Below are 23,079 nucleotides of genomic sequence, written 5' to 3' on the forward strand. Positions count from 1 at the left end.
CAAATAAACAGTGATTACTGGATAGGAAACACTTAGAGAAAGAGTCCTGTGATGGAAACAGGCCTGGAGTGATCTGCCCACCTCGGCCTCCCGAGGTGCTGGGATGGCAGATGGAGTCTCGCTCACTCAATGCTCAATGTTGCTCAGGCTGGAGTGCAGTGGCATGATCTCAGCTCGCTACAACCTCCACCTCCCAGCCGCCTGCCTTGGCCTCCTAAAGTGCTAAGATTACAGCCTCTGCCCCGCCACCACCGAGTCTAGGAAGTGAGGAGCATCTCTGCCTGGCCGCCCATCGTCTGGGATGTGAGGAGCCCCTCTGCCTGGCTGCCCCGTCTGGGAAGTGAGGAGCGCCTCTGCCCGGCCGCCATCCTGTATAGGAAGTGAGGAGCGTCTCTGCCTGGCTGCCCATCGTCTGGGATGTGAGGAGCGCCTCTGCCCGGCTGCCCCGTCGGGGAAGTGAGGAGCACCTCTACCTGGCCGCCCCGTCTGGAAAGTGAGGAGCGCTTCTGCCCGGCTGCCTCCTCTGGGAAGTGAGGAGGACCTCTGCCTGGCCGCCCTGTCGGGGAGAAGAGGAGCGCCTCTGCCTGGCCACCCAACGTCTGGGAAGTGAGGAGCGCCTCTGCCCGGCCGCCCTGTCTGGGAGATGAGGAGCACCTCTGTCTGGCCGCCCTGTCTGGGAGATGAGGAGCACCTCTGTCTGGCCGCCCCATCTGGGAGGTGAGGAGCGCCTCTGCCTGGCCACCACCTCATCTGGGAGGAAGTGAGGAGCACCTCTGCCCGGCCGCCCCATCTGGGAGGTGAGGGGCGTCTCTGCCCGGCCACCCCATCTGGGAAGTGAGGAGCGCCTCTGCCTGGCTGCCACCCCGTCTGGGAGGAAGTGAGGAGCGCCTCTGTCCGGCTGTCCCGTCTGGGAAGTGAGGAGCGCCTCTGCCTGGCCGCCCATCGTCTGGGAGGTGAGGAGCACCTCTGCCCGGCCACCCCGTTTGGGAATTGAGGAGCGCCTCTGCCCGGCAGCCCCATCTGGGAAGTGAGGAGCGCCTCTGCCTGGCTGCCACCCTGTCTGGGAGGAAGTGAGGAGCGCCTCTGTCCGGCTGCCCCTTCTGGGAAGTGAGGAGCGCCTCTGCCCGGCCGCCCCATCTGGGAAGTGAGGAGTGCCTCTGCCCGGCCGCCTATCATCTGGGAGGTGAGGAGCACCTCTGCCCAGCCACCCCGTCTGGGAAGTGAGGAGTGCCTCTGCCCGGCAGCCCCATCTGGGAGGTGAGGAGCGCCTCTGCCTGGCTGCCACCCCATCTGGGAGGAAGTGAGGAGCGCCTCTGCCCAGCTGCCCCATCTGGGAAGTGAGGAGCACCTCTGCCCGGCCGCCCATCGTCTGGGAGGTGAGGAGCGCCTCTGCCCAGCCACCCTGTCTGGGAAGTGAGGACTGCCTCTGCCCGGCAACCCCATCTGGGAGGTGAGGAGCGCCTCTGCCTGGCTGCCACCCCATCTGGGAGGAAGTGAGGAGCGCCTCTGCCCGGCAGCCCCGTCTGGGAAGTGAGGAGCGCCTCTGCCTGGCTGCCACCCCGTCTGGGAGGAAGTGAGGAGCGCCTCTGCCCGGCCGCCCTGTCTGGGAAGTGAGGAGCGCCTCTGCCCGGCCGCCCCATCTGGGAAGTGAGGAGCGCCTCTGCCCGGCCGCCCTGTCTGGGATGTGAGGAGCGCCTCTACTCGGCCACCCATCATCTGGGATGTGAGGAGCGCCTCTGCCCGGCTGCCCCATCTGGGATGTGAGGAGTGCCTCTACCCAGCCACCCATCATATGGGATGTGAGGAGCGCCTCTACCCAGCCTCCCCATCTGGGAAGTGAGGAGCCCCTCTGCCCAGCCGCCCTGTCTGGGAGGTGAGGAGCGCCTCTGCCCAGCCACCCTGTCTGGGAGGTGTACCCAACAGCTCCGAAGAGACAGCGAACATCGGGAGCGGGCCATGAGGATGATGGCGGTTTTGTTGAAGAGAAGGGAGGGAAGTGTGGGGAAAGGAAGGAGAGATCAGATTGTTGCTGTGTCTGTGTAGAAAGAGGTGGGCATAGGAGACTCCATTTTGTTCTGACTAGGAGAAATTCTTCTGCCTTGGGATGCTGTTGATCTATGGCCTTTCCCCCAGCCCCCTGCTCTCTGAAACAGGGGTTTCAGAGAGCCCCCTGCTCTATGATCTATGGCCTTTCCCCCAGCCCCCTGCTCTCTGAAACAGCTGTGTCAACTCAGGGTTAAATGGATTAAGGGTGGTGCAAGATGTGCTTTGTTAAACAGATGCTTGAAGGCAGCATGCTCTTTAAGAGTCATCACCACTCCCTAATCTCAAGTACCCAGGGACACAAACACTGCAGAAGGCCGCAGGGACCTCTGCCTAGGAAAACCAGAGACCTTTGTTCATGTGTTTATCTCCTGACCTTCTCTCCACTATCATCCTATGACCCTGCCATATCCCCCTCTCCGAAAAACACCCAAGAATCATCAATAAATACTTCATAAAAAAAAATTTTTTCTGGAATTCACATTTTAAAAGTAAAAAACCAAACAGGTGAATTTAACTTTTATTTAACTCAATATATCCAAAATACCAAATATCATTTCAATATATAATAAATATAAAATTACTAGACTATTTTACAGTTTTTGGCCTTATGGCTTTGAAACGTGGTGTGTAATTTAAGCTTATAGCACATCTCAATTTGGACTATCGCATTTCAAGGCTCGGTAGTCACCTGTCATTAATGGCTACTGTATTGGGCATTAAAAGTCTAAGAACTTGTCTTCTGTAGTTTTCCTACATAGGGAGATAATTTCTGGGCAGTCTGTTGTCAGTATATGGCCCTTTGAAAATGATGCCTAGTTGTTATTGAAACAGAATAAATTGGCCATTGGGCATTTGGTACCAAAAAAAAAAAAAAAAGCTTACTCTATACAGGCATTGGGGGCTAAGCAGTGAAAAAAATCTAAGCACCTACACTAAAGGAGTTTATAGTCAAAGTGACTGAAATACAAATAAACTAGCAGTTCTAACAGTGAGAAAAGCTTAGGGTTCTGGGAGTGGGGGAGTGATGAAAAAATGTGTATCATATGATAGGTGCACAATCAATACTTAAATGAATTTATGTGTTGTAAAAATGATCAATAAATTGAATCAACAACACACCAGGCCCCTTCCTGCCACAGAATAAAAAAAAAAAAAAACAAAAAAACAAAAACAACAAAACAAAACAAAAAACAGTCAAAACAGTCAGGAGGTTTCTTGAGTCTCCTGATATCATCAGCTCGATGAAATGGTACAGGTCTCAGGTGACACTGGACGGGAGGTGTTTGTGGTCTCAGAAAATCATCAACTGGAGAAGGTGGAACAGGTACCAGAAGACACTCGGGAGGTGTCTTGAGGCTCAGAGAATCATCAACTGGAGAAGGTGGAAGGGGTGCGAAAAAACACTCAGGAGGTTCCTTGGGTCTCCTAAAATCATCAGCTTGAGGAAATGCTACAGGTCCCAGGCGACGCTCAATGGGAGGTGCCTGTGGTGTGAGAAAATCATCAACTGGAGAAGGTGGAAGGGGTACCAGAAGACACTTGGGAGGTGTCTTCAGGCTCAGAGAATCATCAACTGGAGAAGGTGGAAGGGGTGCGGAAAGACACTCGGGAGGTTCCTTGGGTCTCCTAAAATCATCAGCTCAAGGAAATGCTACAGGTCCCAGGCGACGACGCTTGATGGGAGGTGCCTGTGGTGTGAGAAAATCATCAACTGGAGGTGGAAGGGGTACCAGAAGACACTCGGGAGGTGTCTTCAGGCTCAGAGAATCATCAACTGGAGAAGGTGGAAGGCGTGCAAAAAAACAGTCAGGAGGTTCCTTGGGTCTCCTAAAATCATCAGCTCGAGGAAATGCTACAGGTCCCAGGCGACGACGCTTGATGGGAGGTGCCTCTGTTGTGAGAAAATCATCAACTGGAGGTGGAAGGGGTACCAGAAGACACTCGGGAGGTGTCTTGAGGCTCAGAGAATCATCAACTGGAGAAGGTGGAAGTGGTACGAAAAAACAGTCGGGAGGTTCCTTGGGTCTCCTAAAATCATCAGCTCGAGGAAATGCTACAGGTCCCAGGCGACGACGCTTGATGGGAGGTGCCTGTGGTGTGAGAAAATCATCAACTGGAGGTGGAAGGGGTACCAGAAGACACTCGGGAGGTGTCTTCAGGCTCAGAGAATCATCAACTGGAGAAGGTGAAAGGCGTGCAAAAAAACAGTCAGGAGGTTCCTTGGGTCTCCTAAAATCATCAGCTCGAGGAAATGCTACAGGTCCCAGGCGACGACGCTTGATGGGAGGTGCCTGTGGTGTGAGAAAATCATCAACTGGAGAAGGTGGGAGGGGTACCAGAAGACATTCGGGAGGTGTCTTGAGGCTCAGAGAATCATCAACTGGAGAAGGTGGAAGGCGTGCAAAAAAACAGTCAGGAGGTTCCTTGGGTCTCCTAAAATCATCAGCTCGAGGAAATGCTACAGGTCCCAGGCGATGACGCTTGATGGGAGGTGCCTGTGGTGTGAGAAAATCATCAACTGGAGAAGGTGGAAGGGGTACCAGAAGACACTCAGGAGGGGTCTTGAGGCTCAGAGAATCATCAACTGGAGAAGGGGAAATTGGTATGAAAAGACCCTCGGGAGGTGTCTTGAGTCTCGGAAAATCATCAGCTCGAGGAAGTGGATCAGGTCCCAGGGCACACTCATCTTGAGGTGTCTCTCTTCTCAGAAAATCATCAGTTGTAGAATGTGGTTGAGGTCCTAGTGGACACTGTAGTCGAGAAAGAGTCAGCGGTCTCAGACATCCTTTAACTGATGGACGTGGTTGACCTCTCAGATCACACTGAATAGGAGGACGTGGCTTGCGGCCTATCCTTTTTCTTAAAGTTTCAGCCGGGAGGTAGGGCCGGTAGCGCAATCCTGAGGAATGATGGTGCTCCACTGCCACCATCCTGACCTGTAGGGCCAAAGGAGGATATATTCACACATATTCATTTGATGGACAAAATTACCGCCACCAACACAGGCTGCATCTTCTGTTGCTGGTGATAGATTTTTGCACCTTTCCACCCTCCAGGTTTCAAAATAGCAGTATCAGTGTCATAATATCACCCTTCCACTGAGTACTGCCCACAGCTGGGGAGTAAAGAAAAGTCATTGGGACACACTGTTGTCTCCACATGCCACTATGTCTGTTTGCAAATGTAGGCAGGCTGGGGTCCTGCCCCAGGGAAGACAGAGTCATGACAGATTCATAACAGATTAATAAAGAAGCATGTTTGAGACACAGGAGTGTCTATGTCTATCCTCATTCCTCCCTCACAGCCAGCACCAGAGCATGTTTCTTGCACCAGGTCAACAGAGAGTAAGAGAGGCATGAAAAGCCCATTGTCCACACATGTTGCAGCTTCTTTTTGGAGAATGTTTTCCAGGCCTTTTATGTTCTGTCTCTGATTCTCAGAACTCTGCAAGGTCAGTGTGACCACCCTGCTCCAAATCTAAGAAAACAGAGGTTTCCAGAGGAAGGAGAATTTGTGCCCAGGGTCACACAGCTTGCAAGAGGCAGAGTGGAAGTAGATTCCAGCTCTGACTGCGGGACCCTCTCATTTCCCCTCTGTTTCCCTTCTTGACAAAGGATCTTCTTCACTCTGGAGGTGCCACCCATGAGAATAAAGAGCTCTGGAGAGATGTGGATTCCTGAAGAGCTTCAGGGGAGCTGGGAGAGGGATTTCTGACAGAACAATCTTACCTCAAGAAGTCAGTTAGACATGGCTGTAATATTTCTTTTCACTCCCAGGTAATACCAAATTGTAAGTGCACTAGGACATAAAGAATACTTTTTTCCATGGAAAAATGAGTGAGAATTCTAAACAAAGCAAGTTTGAAAACTGTGTTTCACTTCAAGTGTACAAGTCCCATCATGTGGAATCATAGGACTCGGCAGCTTTTCAAGGTACAGAGGCCACAGAAGAACCAGCTTAGCTGAGCATCATTTAAGGCCTTCATTTGGAATTGTCCCTGTAGGTAATAAGTTACATTCACTCTTCACTAATTTACAGTCAGGGCCTATTTGCTATTACAAATATGGAACCTCTGACACTTAGAATATTAGATCAGGGGCCCCATTGGGTGGGTATGAAGGTGTTTTTGCACAACACGGTTACCAACAGGGATGGGACTGTGATGAACTATGGAATTGGCCTTGTCAAAGAGCATTCAAAATTGCACAAAGCACAAATTAATGTTAGATTAATGCGTTTTCACTATTTTCACTTCTGGGAATACAGCAGATATTTCAAACGTTAATCACCTACATTATAGCAGAATGCAAACAAAATCACAGCAAAAGAAAATCCCACATATTTCGGAAATAAGACCCCACAACATCTTGGGTAAGGTGGATCAGTCAGAGTTCACCGCGCCATGAGACCTACAGTACTGGAGGTCAGTGGTGCCTCCTCGTGTTATTTCTGGAAACAGAACAGTAAAAGCCCTTCAGCCCTCGGTCCCTGAGCTTTTATGGATCCTGGAGGTGCCACCAACGATGATCAGCTGGGAATGGAGAAGCCTGAAAGCTCATGGAGAAGATTTTGCTTCTCAAGAAGTCGAGACAGAAAAGACACCACAGAACCCACAGAGCAGAGGCCAGGCCAGGAGAGGGCATTGTCGGAAAAGACCAAAGTGTCCTGATATAAGAAGAGTGAAAACGTCCCCAGCATTTACCTTTGTCTTCTCTGTGTTTTCAGCTGGGACGCCGTTGCTGTTCCTCATGGGAACCGAATGAGGTCCTGAATCTGCTAAGGGCCAGAGAAGGGAATGGGGCTAAATCTGGCTTGCATGTTCTGTGCAGAATAACAAACCCTCCACACCCTCCGCTGCCATCTCACTCTCTGCCACACAGGTCCCTTACCAGAGGCACAGGGTTTATTGACCACATGCCTCAGAGGACTCTGGAGCCCTCTGGACCCTCATCCTTGAGGAAGATAACACAGAGCCCTGGTCCAGGGGTATTCTTAACTCTCAACAGGCTGTGAACAGGTCGGGCTCTAACCAGCTGGAAATGAGCTCTAAATCAGTACATATCAGAGGAAATCACTCATCATGTGAGCACAGACTCAAAATTAAAATAGGAACAGCCATGGTTGGAAGAATATCAATAAACCCTGGACAGGAACAGCACTGCTCCTCTTCTTCAAGCCATAGGGACATTTAAAATTCTGTGGATTCGTAGTTAATCTAACTTTCATACCTGGCCAGGTATTATCAATACTTATGAACAGAAATGGACATAAAGAGATGAACAGTCATGAGAAAAGGTAAGAGCTACAGAAATTAACTGGAAAGTTTTAGGGTTACACTTCAAATGTTAGGGGAGTAGGATTACATAGAAATTTAACTTACTAATGGAGTTATATAGTTGACAATAAACAACTTAAACAAAAAGAATGAAGGAAGTTCCAAGAAGTGTAAATAAATGCTTCTTTTCTTAAAGCAGATCTCAAGCTACAATATTGATCCATGAAGACATGGCCAGAAAATCTCTGCTCTCATCAGCACATGTGGCTCCCATTCTAAAGTGCTATTCTTGTTTTCTCAAGTGAAAGAAAAATAAATCCTTCACACTGAAACAAGGTGGAAATGGGAGCTGGCCCATCTGCCTTCTGGGTTCATCTCCTCAGTTAAAAGTAACCAAGACATCAGGGTGGGGCAATGTCCACAGTCAGTGGAGCGGCCTGAGCTCCACCATTCACAGGGGACTAGCCAAGAGCCATTCAGCTCGGGCACCTGAGAAAAATAGGGTCCTGCCACCCAGCGAGACAACTATTCTCTTTATAAGTGCTTGGAATTGTTTCCAGGAAACATAACAATCACCCCACCCGAGCCCTCATCCCCAAAAGGAGAAGCAGGGTGTGTGGGTTGTGCAGCAGAAATTAAGCGGCTGCCTTCACAGCAAGCTCCTACCCATCCAGAAAGGGTTCTCTAGGCCCAGTCGTCCCTGGACTGGCTCCTGACTCATGTGTCTCTCTGGGACTCTCTGCTTTTGCCTCATTTGACACCTAGAAGACAGAGAAAGAATTGACTTGAAGAATTAAAACACCAAGTTCTTTACTAGATGCTCAAAGCTTTATCTCAAAACAAAAACATCCTTTAAAATGTCCATCACAATGACCTACCTGTGCTGCTTGTAGGCAGCCTTCCTCTCTGCCTTCCCCCTTTGCAAGGCTTGAGCACAGAGCTGTGGGGAGAAAAATACATCCATGTCCTGTCCTGGCAGACTATGTCCAAAAGCAAGGAAAACAAACAAACTTACTGAGTTGGCAAGAGGCTTTCTTGCAGAACGGGTGATCTGAAAAAGCCAACACATGAGAAATTGAATGTTGAGAGAGTCTAAGGGCCATGGCATCATCTGCATCAGCACTGAACTATCGTGCAACTGCGGGGAGGAAGCTCCTTACTTTGCATCTGTAGTAGTCCTCTGCCCGCCGCCGCAACTCTTGCATGCGTTGAAACAGTTTCCTATGGATTACAATCACTTTCATCAGATAAAGCACCACTTTCAGGATGATTTTAAATAATCTGCCATGTTTCTGTTATCCTCACAACTGTACCCTTACACAATCTATCTATACCTAGAAAACGTATTTCAGATGGCTATAAGAGTACAGTCTGAGCCGGTCGCGGTGGCTGACGCCTGTAATCCCAGCACTCTGGGAGGCCGAGGCGGGTGGATCATGAGGTCAGGAGATTGAGAACATCATGGCTAATACAGTGAAACCCCATCTCTACTAAAAATACAAAAAATTAGCCGGGCATGGTGGCAGGCACCTGTCATCCCAGCTACTCGGGAGGCTGAGGCAGGGGAATCACTTGAACCTGGGAGGCGGAGGTTGCAGTGAGCCAAGATCACGTCATTGCACTCCAGGCTGGGTGACAGAGCGAGACTCCACCTCAGAAAAAATAACAAAAACAAAAACAAAAACAAAAACAAAAACAGTACAGTCTGATCCAAACTGTTGCTGTATTGATTCGTCCTCTTTTGCTTACTGCCTGCTGACTTCTGAGTTGACAATTTCCTTCCCCATTCTCAGTATATCCCTAATTCATCCTTCATTGAGCATCTTTTATCAGAAAGCTCTATTCTCTTTGTATTAATATCCTTGCCGTGTTTCACAGGGCAGAAACAGCTGGGCTTATAAACAGGCATAGTCCTTTTGAAGGATGTGGTTGATCCTACAACAACACACTTTCCTAAGGATGACAACAACTCACTCCACCCCTAGAATGGCTGGTAACCGAGTTTCCACACAGTCTAGCTGGCAATGGGGTCAGGAGATGTTTTGCTACTTCACATCTTTTGGTCACTGGTAAACCTTAAGGTACTTTGTTTTCTGTTTTGTCAACTCTCTCTCTCTCTCTCGATATGTCTTCTGACCATTTGTTTCTATTTCTGCATTTACTGGGTCTAAACATTCTACAAAGGTTAAAAACAACATTCCAATGGGGGTTTCCCAAGAGGGGGGGTTCCCAAGAGGGGGGTTTCCCAAGAGGGTGGGGTTCAGTTTCTGAACTCAAGGTAGGTATGTATTTCTTTCATCTCCAATTTCCCATTCTCCTCTGCCTCTGATAGCTGCCTCTCATTTTCTGCTTGCTCACATTCTTTCATGTTTTGTTTCCTGAGATTAGAAGGGAGGGAAATGCACACTCAAGCTCCACCAGCCCATGTGGGATTCCCTCTGCCCTTCTGGCATCTGAAGGCTGTGATTCAAAGAGCCCCCCTGCAACCTTCCCATAAATGAACCAACTGATTCTCACAACCAAAGGGAGAATTGACACCTCCCATTGAGGGACAAAGAAAAATCACACTCTGGCCTGCTGGCAAGTCACCTGTCATTTCCAGCTCATCTTCATAGTTCTATAGTTAGTCCTATTCTTTAGTAAATAAAGACTATTAAAAGCTTCTATGAGGTGCACTATGTGTGTCTCTGGGGTCAGTCTTGTGCTTGACACAGCAAAAGCTCATTTTACTTCAGTGTGAAAAACCAGACCTCACCAACTCATCACAACTAACTCCATCGGAAGCAGAGGATTGCTCCTCATCTGACTCCTCCTGTGGGAGACCTGATTCTCAGTCAGAGGATGATGGTGGAACTGAGACCATCAGCCATAGAGAGATCCTTCCAGAATATGGTGTCATTAACCCTGCAGTTCACTACTGCACTTTGCCATGATTCAGGACTGGAACTCTTGTCATCGACTTTAAAGATCCTGGTTGAGAGAAAAGGCAATCTGAATGCTGGGCACAGCTATTGAATTAGAAATGATTGGAATGGCTCCTAAGTCAGGGTGTTATGTCCTGAAAATAGATGACAACTGCAAACCATCCACCCTGGTGTTGACCGACTGTAACAAGGTTCCGTTCACAGAGAGTGAGGGCAGAAAAAGGAAATGACCTAAAAAGGCAAGCTTGCTGTGTTGCCCTCACACCACTTGATTCATGGTCCTGATCCTAAGGACCTCACCTGATACTTGGTTTTATAGGAAGGATGTGTAAAATTCCCAGAATGCTAGGAAACAGGGACAAAAACACTTCAAAGAGAAAGTTAATAAACTTGTTTCTGACCACAGGGCATCCTTCAGCACATGCTGTCTGGAGTGGCCTCAAACAAGGAGTGTGTGGTGAGGTGCTGAGAATGCAATGGGAGCAGGGTCCTGTCCCCACGCTAAATGAGCTCACAGATTAATGCAAATGAGAAGCCAGTGAGGACCTCACTACTCCTGCTGTGCACTTGGGAACTACAAACACAAAACCTGACTCTGGAGGGAAGCTAAGGAAGCATTCTAATCTTGAGTTGGCATAAGTGCATCTGAAGCTTCCAATCTCTGATGAGAGCAATGGGGGACACCAAACAGAATATAAAACCCATGATTGAATACATCAAATTGCTAACATGGCAGTAAACAGACATGAGGTCAAGATGGAGAAGAAGGAAACCCAGGACGAAAGACATCCTCGCATTTGGAACCCATTTCCCTGAGTTTCATTGCTGAATTCCAGAAGGGACTACTGAGATGCAAAGAAGCAGAGCAGCTTTTGCACACATGCATGCGATTAGATGAAAACCAAGTGGATTGAGGGTCTGCCAATGAAAGCGACCCGTACTGAAGTCCACTGGCTCTGGTTGAGACCCAGAAGAGTCACACATCAGAACAGAGGTGGATAGGAAATACCTGGCCTTTGTAGGGACTGAGCCTGCACTGATGACCTCAATTGCAGCCTGTATGGAGGACCCCTGACCATCCCCCAGAAGTAGACTCCCATCTCTTCTGCAGCAAGATAACATGCTACTAGGTCTCAATTCATTGCTAAATATTTTTTAACAAGTATCTCACATTTAACAAAAAAAGATCAGTCATATGGCAGCAAAATACAATGTAATATGACCAAAATGTGAAAGACTGTGAAAATGAATCTGGAGGTGACCCAAGCATTGAATTCAACAATCCAGGCTGGGTGCGGTGGCTCACGCTGGGAGGCTGAGGCAGGCGGATCACCTGAGGTCAGGAGTTCAAGACTAGCCTGGCCAACATGGTGAACCCCTGTCTCTACTAAAAATACAAAAATTGGGCTGGGCACAGTGGCTCACGCCTGTAATCCCAGCACATTGGGAGGCCGAGGTGTGTGGATCATGACGTCAGGAGTTCTAGACCAGCCTGGCCAATATGGTGAAACTCCGCCTCTACTAAAAATACAAAAATTATCCGGGCGTGGTGGCATATGCCTGTAGTCCCAGCTACTCAAGAGGCTAAGGGATAAGAATCGCTTGAACCTGGGAGGCGGAGGTTGCAGTGAGCCAAAATCACCCCACTGCACTCTAGCCTGGGTGACAGAGTGAGACTCTGTCTCAAAAACAAAAAAAAAAATTGGCTGAGTGTGGTGGCACACACCTGTAATCCAAGCTACTTGGGAGGCTGAGGCAGAATTGCTTCAACCTGAGAGGCAGAGGTTGCAGTGAGCCAAGATTGTGCCATAGCACTCCAGCCTGGGCAACAGAGCGAGACTCTATCTCAAAATTTAAAAAAAAAAAAAAAAAGGCTGGGTGTGGTGGCTCACACCTCTAATTCCAGCACTTTGGGAGGCTGAGGCAGGTGGATCACCTGAGGTCAGAAGTTCGAGACCAGCCTGAACAACATGGCGAAACCCCATCTCTAGTAAAAATACAAAAATTAGCTGGGTGTGGTGGTGGGCTCCTGTAATCCCAGCTACTTGGGAGGCTGAGGCAGGAGAATTGCTTGAACCCAAAAGGCAGTGAGCTGAGATTGTGCCATTGCACTACAGCCTGGGCAACAAGAGCAAAGCTCCGTCTCAGGAAAAAAAAAAAAATGAGAGAGAAAGGAAAACCAATGCCAGTACTAGCACCTCCTCTTCCCCCGAAAAATTACAAACAAGAATGTAGGAAGGGAAAGGAATTATACAGATTAAACTAATCAAGCAGAAAGGACAAACTCAATTTTGAACCCACTGAATTTGCCACAAATATTGTAGAAAATATTCTCAAGGACTTTACAGTTGTCTACTTTGATTGGCACATGGTTCATACAACAGTATTTCTGTCAAGGCACATCTTACTTTTTTTTGGCAGTCTTCCTATGTCCATTGATTTTGTAATGACTGTTGACATTCTTTGTCACCTTATGGACTTCAGCTCGAACTTTGGCTTCCATATGTCTCTGTGAAGTAAAGAGGTCTTCTAGGCCAATTTTAATTCCTGGAAAGGAAGAAACCCCTTTCTTTGTGTGCATACAGATGGACCTCAGCCCTTGGTGAGAGTGAGGAGAGGAGAAGGTGAGAAACCTGAGGGCAAGAAGCTGTTCTTTCCCTTTCCAGGGCAAACTCATTTCCACACTATGGGGACTCCAACAGAGCCATACCTTCCTGGCTATGGCTATTGGACCTCCAGGCTTTCCGCTGTACATCCGTGGATCCGTCATGTACATTTTGTGACTTTAAGACAGTCTTGAGGAAAGACACCTAGGAAATAATAATTTAAGAATGATGGCTGGGCACGCTGGCTCATGCCTATAATCCCAGCACTTTGGGAGGCCGAGGCGGGTGGACCACGGGGTCAGGAGTTCAAGACCAGCCTGGCCAAGATGGTGAAACCCCGTCTCTACTAAAAATACCAAAATTAGCTGGGCATGGCAGCTGGCGCCTGTAATCCGAGCTACTCGGGAGGCTGAGGCAGAGAACCATTTGAAGCCAGGAGGCGGAGGTTGCAGTGAGCCGAGATCACCAAGAGGTGGTGCATGCCTGTAATCCCAACTAGTCGGGAGGCTAAGGCAGGAGAATCACTTGAACCCAGGAGGAAAGTGTTGTAGTGAGCTGAGATTGTGCCATTGCACTCCAACCTGGGCAACAAGATTGAAACTCTGTCTCAAAAAAAAAAAAAAAAAAAAATAGGCCAGGTGCGGTAGCTCACGCCTGTAATCCCAGCACTTTGGGAGGCCGAGGCAGGTGAATCACAAGATCAAGAGATGGTGACCATCCTGGCCAACATGGTGAAACCCCGTCTCTACTAAAAATGCAAAAATTAGCTGAGCATGGTGGTGCATGCCTGTAGTCCCAGCTACTCCGGAGGCTGAGGCAGGAGAACTGCTTGAACCCGGGAGGCAGAGGTTGCAGTAAGTCGAGATCACACCACTGCACTCCAGCCTGGTGACAGAGTGAGACTCCGTCTCAAAAAAAAAAAAAAAAAAAAAAAAAAAAGACATGAATATACTTCACACAACTGAACTGTACACTTCAACACGGTTAGATGGTAATTATCATGTTGTAAGTATTTTACCACAGGTTAACATGTTTCACAACTTGAAAAGGAAGTAATTACCTTTAGATCTCCGAGTTCTAGAATTTGTAACATTTCACCCCCTGCTCCTTCCTGATCTGCACTGGAGCATCTTCCTTCTATCCCTGCTCTACTCAGAGTCCACTTTCCCTTCCCTCACATCAGCTTCATTGAGGCTGGTTTGAACCTAACGCAAAACATTCTCAATAACGACTGAATTCCCACGAAGATTTCCATATTATCACAGTATGCTTTTAATCTTCTAAGATATTAAATATTTGTTCTCATCATAGCTAAAATGCAATGAAAATCTCATCTCAGATGTGGGTCAGATACCTATGAATCTCCTGAGGTAGTCATTGAAATACCTTTTTTTTTTTTTGAGACGGAGTGTCACTCTCACCCATGCTGAAGTGCAGTGGCGCTACCTTGGCTCATGGCAACCTCCACCTCCCAGATTCAAGCGGTTCTTGTGCCTCAGCCTCCCAAGTAGCTGGGATTACGGGTGCCCGCTACCATGCCTGGCTAATTTTTGTCTTTTTAGTAGAGATGGGGTTTCACCATGTTGGCCCATCTGGTCTTGAACTCCTGACCTCAAGTGATCCACCTGCCTCAGCCTCCCAAAGTGCTGGGATTACCGGCATGAGCCACCACACCTGGCCTGAAATAATATCTTTCAAATTCTTTGCAGAATTTGTTCTTTTCTGATTTCTGCACATAGGATAAAAAACAAAACATGTACTAGGATTTCGAGAGAAGCATGGGTAATCTAAAAAGATGAAAGAGCAACCACATCTATCCCACAGCTACTGCTAGATTTCATAGGAAAGGTAGCTGGCCCAGTTTGGAGCTAGGAGGAATGTCAAACACATGAAGAAATGAGAAGCAAGGAAATGCCATCATGCATGAATGCTTCATGGCACCCATGATGTCCCTGCTTAGGAGGTAGTGGTATAGATGACTAGATGATAAGGACAAAGATGAGAAGGTGTGAAGTTGTCCAAGTCCAACAGCTCAACTGAACTTTCCTAAATGGAATTTTTAAAAAGTGGTGAATTTAAAAACTTTCCCCGGCTCACGTGGTGGCTGACGCTTGTAATCCCAGCACTTTGGGAGGCTGAGGCGGGCGGATCATTTGAGGTCGGGTTTTGAGACTAGCCTGGCCAACATGGTAAAACCCCGACTCTACTAAAAATACAAAAATTAGCTGGGCATGGTGGTGGGCACCTGTAATCCCAGCTACCTGAGAGGCTGAGGCAGGGGAATCACTTGAAGCCAGGAGGTGGAGGTTGCAGTGAGCCAAGATCACACCATTATACTCCAGCCTGGGCAACACAGGGAGACTCGTCTTGGGGCTGGGGAAAAAAAAAAAAATCTTCCTCCAATTTATACCAAAAATTCCCTCTTCAGGACTAAGTGGCATAGAGAATGTTAAACGTTCCTCGATATCTTCATAACTCATATATTTTCTGTTTTCTACATATCTTGAAAGGCAGTGCCAAATGACGTGTAATTATCTAGGTGGTAAAACTGAAACATACTTCCTCTTCCCTTGAATATAAAAAAGCATTGTGGTATTAGTACTTTTATCTTGGATCATTGTTCAGAAGGAGGTTCAGCCCCCAGACAACCACATTTTTACTGTCATGAATGGCAAGAGGAAATGTAGAGCTCAACTTACCCAATGGAAAAAAGGCTCAAAAGACAAATTATGGCACAACTTAGCAGCCAAATTCTTACCAAGTACAGACTTTTGACATACTGATCTCTCTCCAGTTGCAACTGGGAACATGCACCTTGAATGATGTCATTCAAAATTACCCTGCCCAGACACACTTTTCATTGATTCTCTGGAGGGCAGTTCTAAGAGATTCTCTGGGGCTTTCTCTGCATCATGAGATGCAGTGCAGTTCTGCCCTTCACCTTCTGGCAGTTTGTCACCTCATCCCTATGACCTCAGAGGAACTTTGTCTCAGGCCAATTGTTTGTTCCTTGAGCTCTTCCATTTCCCCTAAAAATCATTTGCTGCCCCTCTAAATGGCCTACATCTCCATCTATCTCCCTCTTCCCTCAGAAGAGGGTGCTCTTTAAGCATCAACCATCCAGCCCTTCTAGCAGTCTCATTTTTCAGCTGGTTCCCATGTTTATGCCTGTTCTATGTTTTTCTTCTCCTGTTAAGCTGTCTGTTGTCAGCTCATTTCTGCAGTGAATCTTCAGAGAGGAGACTGGAAGCTTTCCTTCCACCCTTATGGTAGAACTATAGAGCGGAAGAGTTTAGAAAGAATTTCCTATTTAAGTGATGAAACCTCATACTCCATTTCTGATAAATAACACTAAGGTTAAAAAAAGTTATTTTTGACCAAAAGCTCTGTTGACATTTTATTAAACAAACACCAACCTATTTAATTTTCATAATGTAAATGGCAGATATTTTCATAATTCTTATGCTAATAGATCATTTCCCTGATTTTTTGGGTAAAACCACATATTCATAATGAAGTCCAGAAACGTGAATTGTTTTAAATAATTTCTTCTTATTTTTGATTACAAGTATACCTCTACAGAAAGTTAGTATACTCACACAAAGGCTAGTTTTCCAGAGGAAAATAGCAAGTGTAGAAATTCCCAGAAACACAATAATGATAACTATCCAAGGAATTCCACAAAAGTCAGTCCCAGGATGAAAATGATCAGGTGGAGAATTGATAACCTGGAATAATAATAGTTGAAATAATGAAAAGGTCAATGACACTGACAATATTTCACTCAGAAAGAATCATCCTTAGAAACCGTCAACCTCCTCCAAAAGGTAACCACATCCCTCAGATATCACCGTGGGATTCCATTGCTACAAAAAAGAACAGAAGTTAGAAGTCTCGTGTTTTTCAGATGGCTGGTAGTGTTTTTAGGCATTGCAAATGTGGGGTGTCATCTTTCTTGGTATAAAGCAGGGATATCCAATCTTTTGGCTTCCCTGGCTATATTAAAAGAAGCAAAGTTGTCTTGAGCCACACATAACATACACTAACACTAACAATAGCTGATGATCTAAAAAAATCTCCCGTTTTTTTTTTTTTTTTTTTTGGAGACAGTGTTCCGCTCCGCTCAGTCGTCCAGGCTGGAGTGCAGTGGTGCAATCTCGGCTCACTGCAACCTCCAGCTCCTGGGCTCAAGCCATTCTCCTCCCTCAGCCTCCCGAGTAGCTGAGATTACAGGTCTCTGCCACCATGCCCGACTAATTTTTGTATTTTTAGTAGAGATGAGGTTTCACCATGTTGGCCAGGCTGGTCTCAAACTCCTGACAGGCGATCTGCCTGCCTCGGCCTCCCAAACTGCTGGAGGGAATACAGGTGTGAGCCACCATGCCCGGCCATTTTTTTGCTTTTGTTTTTGTTTGTTGTTTGTTTTTGAGATGGGGTCTCACTCTGTCACCCAGGCTGGAGTGCAGTGGTGTGCTCTCGGCTCATTGCAACCTCTGCCTCTCAGGTTCAAGTGATTCTCCTGCCTCAGCCTCCTGAGTAGCTGGGAGTACAGGTGCCTGACAGTGCACTCAGCAAATTTTTGTATTTTTTGTGGAGATAGGGTTTTGCCATGTTGGCCAGGGTGGTCTCAAACTCCTGACCTCAGGTAATCTGCCCGCCTCAGCCTCCCAAAGTGCTGGGATTACAGGCAAGAGCCACTGCGCCTGGCCAAAATCTCATAATGTTTTAAGAAAGTTTACAAATTTGTGTTGAACTGCATTCAAAACTGTCCTGGGCCACACGCAGCCCATCACTCATGGGTAAGACAAGCTAAGTATAAAGTAATTATCTTATCTTTTCTTTTCTGTTTTGAGACAAAGTCTTGCTCTGTTACCCAGGCTAGATTGCAGTGGCATGATCTCAGGTCACTGCAACCTCTGCCTCCCGGGTTCAAGCGATTCTCCTGCCTCAGCCTACTGAGTAACTGGGATTACAGGTGCCTGCCACCGTGCTTGGCTAATTTTTGTATTTTTAGTAGAGACAGGGTTTCACCATCTTGGCCAGGCTGGTCTCCAACTCCTGACGTCATGATCTACCTGCCTGGGCCTCCCAAAGTGCTGGGAATACAGGTGTGAGCCACTGGGCCTGGCCAGTAGTTATCTTTTCTTTAAAGTTATTTACTTGTTTTTTAAATTGATGTGTAACATTGGATGCATTTATTATATATCACATGATAAAAGAATCTCTCTAAATAATACTTCCCTCTTGGATTATGTGAATCTTTGTCATTTAAAGCTCAGCATAAGTAAAAAAAAAAAAAAAGAAAAAAAAATGAAGGGATTACTTCATTCACAAATAAGTATCAAATTTTAGTGCTTAAAAATTAACAAGGTGGGCCGGGCACAGTGGCTCATGCTTGTAATCCCAGCAATTTGGGAAGCCGAGGTGGGTGGATCATGAGATCAGGAGATTGAGACCATCCTGGCTAACACGGTGAAATCCCATCTCTACTAAAAATACAAAAAATTAGCAGGGCCTGGTTGCACGTGCCTATAGTTCTAGCTATTCAGGAGGCTGAGGCAGAAGAATCACTTGAACCGGGGAGGCAGAGGTTGCAGTGAGCCGAGATCACACCACTGCACTTCAGCCTGGGTGACAGAGTGAGACTCCATCTCAAAAAAAAAAAAAAAATTACCATGGAGATCATGAAAATGGCACGAATAATGTGGGATTTCTCTAAGATTGTTGATATTAATTCCATTAGACTCTTATGTGAGTGAAGACGAAGACTTCCCCTGAGTAAGTTCAGACAGTTTGTGATAGCGTTTCTACATCGATTCCTCAGGATTTAACTATATATTTTTGAAAACATCTCAATTTTAAATGTTTCTTTCAAGATGGTGAATTAAACAGAGATAGCCCTTCAACAGGTTGAACTCAGCATATGCTGAGTCTGAAATGCAAATGATGGAGTTAGAGAACCATACAACAATGGTAATGATTCAGAAACATGGTGTTGAGCAGAATAAGGCAGACACAAAAGAGTACCTATGGCATGGCATGCATCTGTATACGCGAAATTCCAGAATAAACAAGCTAACCCATGATAAGAAAGAGACTGGCCGGGAAGAGTGAGAGTTCACTTTCTGGGGTGACATAATAGTTAGATCTTGGCTGGGCACGGTGGTTTACGCCTGTAATCCCAACGCTTTGGGAGGCGGAGGCGGGCAGATCACCTGAGGTCAGGAGTTCAAAACCAGCCTGACCAACATGGAGAAACGCTATCTCTACTAAAAATACAAAATTAGCTGGGTGTGGTGGCACACGGCTGTAATCCCAGCCACTCGGGAGGCTGAGGCAGGAGAATTGCTCGAACCTGGGAAGCAGAGGTTGCGGTGACCTGATATTGTGCCACTGCACTCCAATGGGCAACAAGGGATATTGTGCCATTGCACTCCAGCCTGGGCAACAAGGGAGAAACTCTGTCTCAAAAATAATAATAAAATAAAAATAAAAATAAAATAATGTAGATCTTGAACGGAGGTTGGGTTATGCTGGGGTATGTACTTTCCAAAGTTAGTAAACTTACACTTAAGGTTACATATTTTGGCCAGGCGCGGTGGCTCACGCCTGTAATCCCAGCACTTTGGGAGACTGAGGCAGGCAGATCACGAGGTCGAGAGATGGAGACTATCCTGGCGAACATGGTGAAACCCTGTCTATACTAAAAATACAAAAATTAGCCAGGCGTGGTGGTCTGTGCTTGTAATCCCAGCTACTCAGGAGGCTGAGGCAGGACAATTGCTTGAACCCCGGAAGCGGAGGTTGCAGTGAGCCGAGATCTTGCCACTGCACTCCAGCCTGGGTGACAGAGTGAGACTCTGTCTTAAAAAAAAAAAAAAAAAAAAAAAAGTCAAACCAGATGACACAAATCAAATGATATTTCACTTTGTTTTGGTCCATTTTGTTTTTTTGAGACAAGAGTGCAGCGGGGCCATCTCAGCTAACTGCAACTTCCAGCTCTTAGGCCCAAGCGATCCTCCCACCTCAGCCTCTCCGGTAACTGGGATAACAGGTACGCACCACCAGGCCCGACTAATCTTTTTTGGAATTTTTTGTAGAGATGGGGTTTCGCTATGATGCCCTGGCTAGTCTTCAACTCCTGGACTCAAGTGATCTGCCCACCTCGGCCCCCTAAAGTGCTGGGATTACAGGCCTGAGCTGTGTAATTTCATGCCGCATGACACAGCCCGGTAACAAGGAAGAAACCCCGCGGGTCCAGCGTCTACTCACATAGGTGGGGTGATGGCTGATAAATCCCAGCAGGAGGAGCCAAAAGAGCAGCCACCACACCGGCATGTCCTGGTCCTCTCAGGGCGCCCTGAGGCGGCCAGGACAGAGGCGGGGGTGGCTTAGGGCAGGGGGAGGGAAGTGGACGGGGATGGGGAGGTGGAGGGAAGGGGGAGGGGAGGGAAGGGAAGGGAAAGGAGGAGAAGGGGGCTGTTGGGCACCTGGAGGTGGAAGAGGAGGAGGAGGAGGAGGAGAAAGGGGTCTGGGAAAGGATCCGGTTCAAATTAAGTTCTCAAGCGCTGGTGAAAGGTTTAGCTACAGGTCACGGAGAAAGTCAATCAGGGAAGCAACAGGACGCGCAGGGCAAGGGAGCGTGAGGCTTAGGAGCAGTTAGTTGGAGACCAAGGTTCTGCTTTCCACCAAACCTTCTTTGGTCTGGGCCCTCTCTTAGCAACCCTGAGATTTTATACTCCCTCTCCACCAATCCCTGATGCCAGTGGTGCGGCCTCACAATGGACATTCCATGAGTGCCCCACCATGCCAATGCCCCCTCCCCCATCTCAGCCCCCAACACTCCTCCCAAGGACAGGTCCTCTCTGGAACCTTCACAAACCTGATTTCTGGTCCTCCCCAACCAGCTCCCAGTCCCTGCTTCTGGGCACTCCTTCCTTCCTGAGCTCACAGGGTTCCTCAAGGTCAAACATGGAGAAACCCTATCTCTACTAAAAATACAAAATTAACTGGGCGTGGTGGCACACGGCTGTAATCCCAGCCACTCAGGAGGCTGAGGCAGGAGAATTGCTCGAACCTGTGAAGCAGAGGTTGCGGTGACCTGATATTGTGCCACTGCACTCCAATGGGCAACAAGGGATATTTTGCCATTGCACTCCACCCTGGGCAACAAGGGAAAAACTCTGTCTCAAAAATAATAATAATAATAAAATAAAAATAAAATAATGTAGATCTTGAACGGGGGTTGGGTTATGCTGGGGTATGTACTTTCCAAAGTTAGTAAACTTACACTTAAGGTTATATATTTTGGCCGGGAGCGGTGGCTCATGCCTGTAATCCCAGGACTTTGGGAGACTGAGGCAGGCGGATCACGAGGTCAAGAGATGGAGACTATCCTGGCGAACATGGTGAAACCCCGTCTATACTAAAAATACTAAAATTAGCCAGGCGTGGTGGTCTGCGCTTGTAATCCCAGCTACTCAGGAGGCTGAGGCAGGACAATTGCTTGAACCCCAGAAGCAGAGGTTGCAGTGAGCCGAGATCTTGCCACTGCACTCCAGCCTGGGCGACAGAGTGAGACTCTGTCTTAAAAAAAAAAAAAAAAAAAAAAAAAAAGTCGTCAAACCAGATGACACAAATCAAATGATATTTCACTTTGTTTTGGTCCATTTTGTTTTTTTGAGACAAGAGTGCAGCGGGGCCATCTCGGCTAACTGCAACTTCCAGCTCTTAGGCCCAAGTGATCCTCCCACCTCAGCCTCTCCAGTAACTGGGATAACAGGTACGCACCACCAGGCCCGACTAATCTTTTTTGGAATTTTTTGTAGAGATGGGGTTTCGCTATGATGCCCCGGCTAGTCTTCAACTCCTGGACTCAAGTGATCTGCCCACCTCGGCCCCCTAAAGTGCTGGGATTACAGGCCTGAGCTGTGTAATTTCATGCCGTGTGACACAGCCCGGTAACAAGGAAGAAACCCCGCGGGTCCAGCGTCTACTCACATAGGTGGGGTGATGGCTGATAAATCCCAGCAGGAGGAGCCAAAAGAGCAGCCACCACACCGGCATGTCCTGGTCCTCTCAGGGCGCCCTGAGGCGGCCAGGACAGAGGCGGGGGTGGCTTAGGGTGGGGGGAGGGAAGGGGATGGGGAGGCGGAGGGAAGGGGGAGGGGAGGGGAGGGAAGGGAAGGGAAGGGAAAGGAGGAGAAGGGGGCTGTTGGGCACCTGGAGGTGGAAGAGGAGGAGGAGGAGGAGGAGAAAGGGGTCTGGGAAAGGATCCGGTTCAAATTAAGTTCTCAAGCGCTGGTGGAAGGTTTAGCTACAGGTCACGGAGAAGGTCAATCAGGGAAGCAACAGGATGCGCAGGGCAAGGGAACGTGAGGCTTAGGAGCAGTTAGATGGAGACCAAGGTTCTGCTTTCCACCAAACCTTCTTCGGTCTGGGCCCTCTCTTAGCAACCCCGGGATTTTGTACTCCCTCTCCACCAATCCCTGACGCCGGTGGTGCGGCCTCACAATGGACATCCCATGAGTGCCCCAACATGCCAATGCCCCCTCCCCCATCTCAGCCCCCAACACTCCTCCCAAGGACAGGTCCTCTCTGGAACCTTCACAAACCTGATTTCTGGTCCTCCCCAACCAGCTCCCTGTCCCTGCTTCTGGGCACTCCTTCCTTCCTGAGCTCCCAGGATTCCTCAAGGTCACTCTTGGCGACAAAACATAAAAAACAAATGATGGCAGGATGGCAGGAAGAACCTCATACCCAAGCAGAGTGCTAGGTTTTACAACCCCCGCTCAGCCATTCATATCCTAAGCAACAAAACATCAGCAGGATGTGGAAGGTCCCAATAGTAAACCATCTCCATCACATCCATGTAGCCATCAGGCCATCAACCTGTATCTCAGGGACAAATGTTGTAGATACACTCATTTTAAGCATGCATGGTACATTTACAAAAATTAACCTGACTTATTTTGTTCCAGCAAATCTCAATATGTTTTAGAGCAATTAAATCACACAGCATGTTTCTGATCATATAACTGTGCTAGAAGTCAATGATTAAAAGCTAACTCAAAATTATTATTTGCTTGGAAATTCAAAGTGCCCTTATAAGATATAAATATAAGAAAGAATCCAAAATGAAACAAGATTGCCTTTAAACTCAATGATAAGATCATAACATGGCAAGAAAATGTCTCCCTCTGGCCTGGGAATTCCACTTTGTGGCACA

General features: G+C 47.6%; 1 protein-coding gene across 12 annotated transcripts; it reads right to left on the reverse strand.

Annotated features, from left to right (window-relative positions):
- Positions 1–241: 241 nt before the first annotated feature.
- Positions 242–22,315, reverse strand: LOC129011388 (nuclear pore complex-interacting protein family member B4-like). Of its 12 annotated transcripts, none has more exons than XM_054446229.2 (10): positions 21,852–22,315; positions 16,451–16,579; positions 12,956–13,055; positions 12,654–12,792; positions 8,482–8,542; positions 8,337–8,372; positions 8,200–8,261; positions 7,988–8,082; positions 6,749–6,822; positions 242–4,982 (listed from the first exon to the last, which is right to left on the reverse strand). In XM_054446229.2, exons 1-10 carry the CDS (start codon positions 21,915–21,917, stop codon positions 3,687–3,689), a joined length of 2,058 nt encoding a protein of 685 aa, XP_054302204.2. In that variant the 5' UTR covers positions 21,918–22,315; the 3' UTR covers positions 242–3,686. The 12 variants fall into 12 exon arrangements, with proteins under 12 accessions (XP_054302204.2, XP_054302207.2, XP_063506694.1 ...); XM_054446232.2 differs by having other exon boundaries at positions 6,749–6,819; positions 21,852–22,308; XM_063650624.1 differs by having other exon boundaries at positions 6,749–6,819; positions 12,654–12,843; positions 21,852–22,308.
- Between the last annotated feature and the right edge of the window lie 764 nt (positions 22,316–23,079).

The sequence above is a fragment of the Pongo pygmaeus genome, chromosome 14 (genome assembly GCF_028885625.2).
Source record: "Pongo pygmaeus isolate AG05252 chromosome 14, NHGRI_mPonPyg2-v2.0_pri, whole genome shotgun sequence".
Lineage (NCBI taxonomy): Eukaryota > Metazoa > Chordata > Mammalia > Primates > Hominidae > Pongo > Pongo pygmaeus.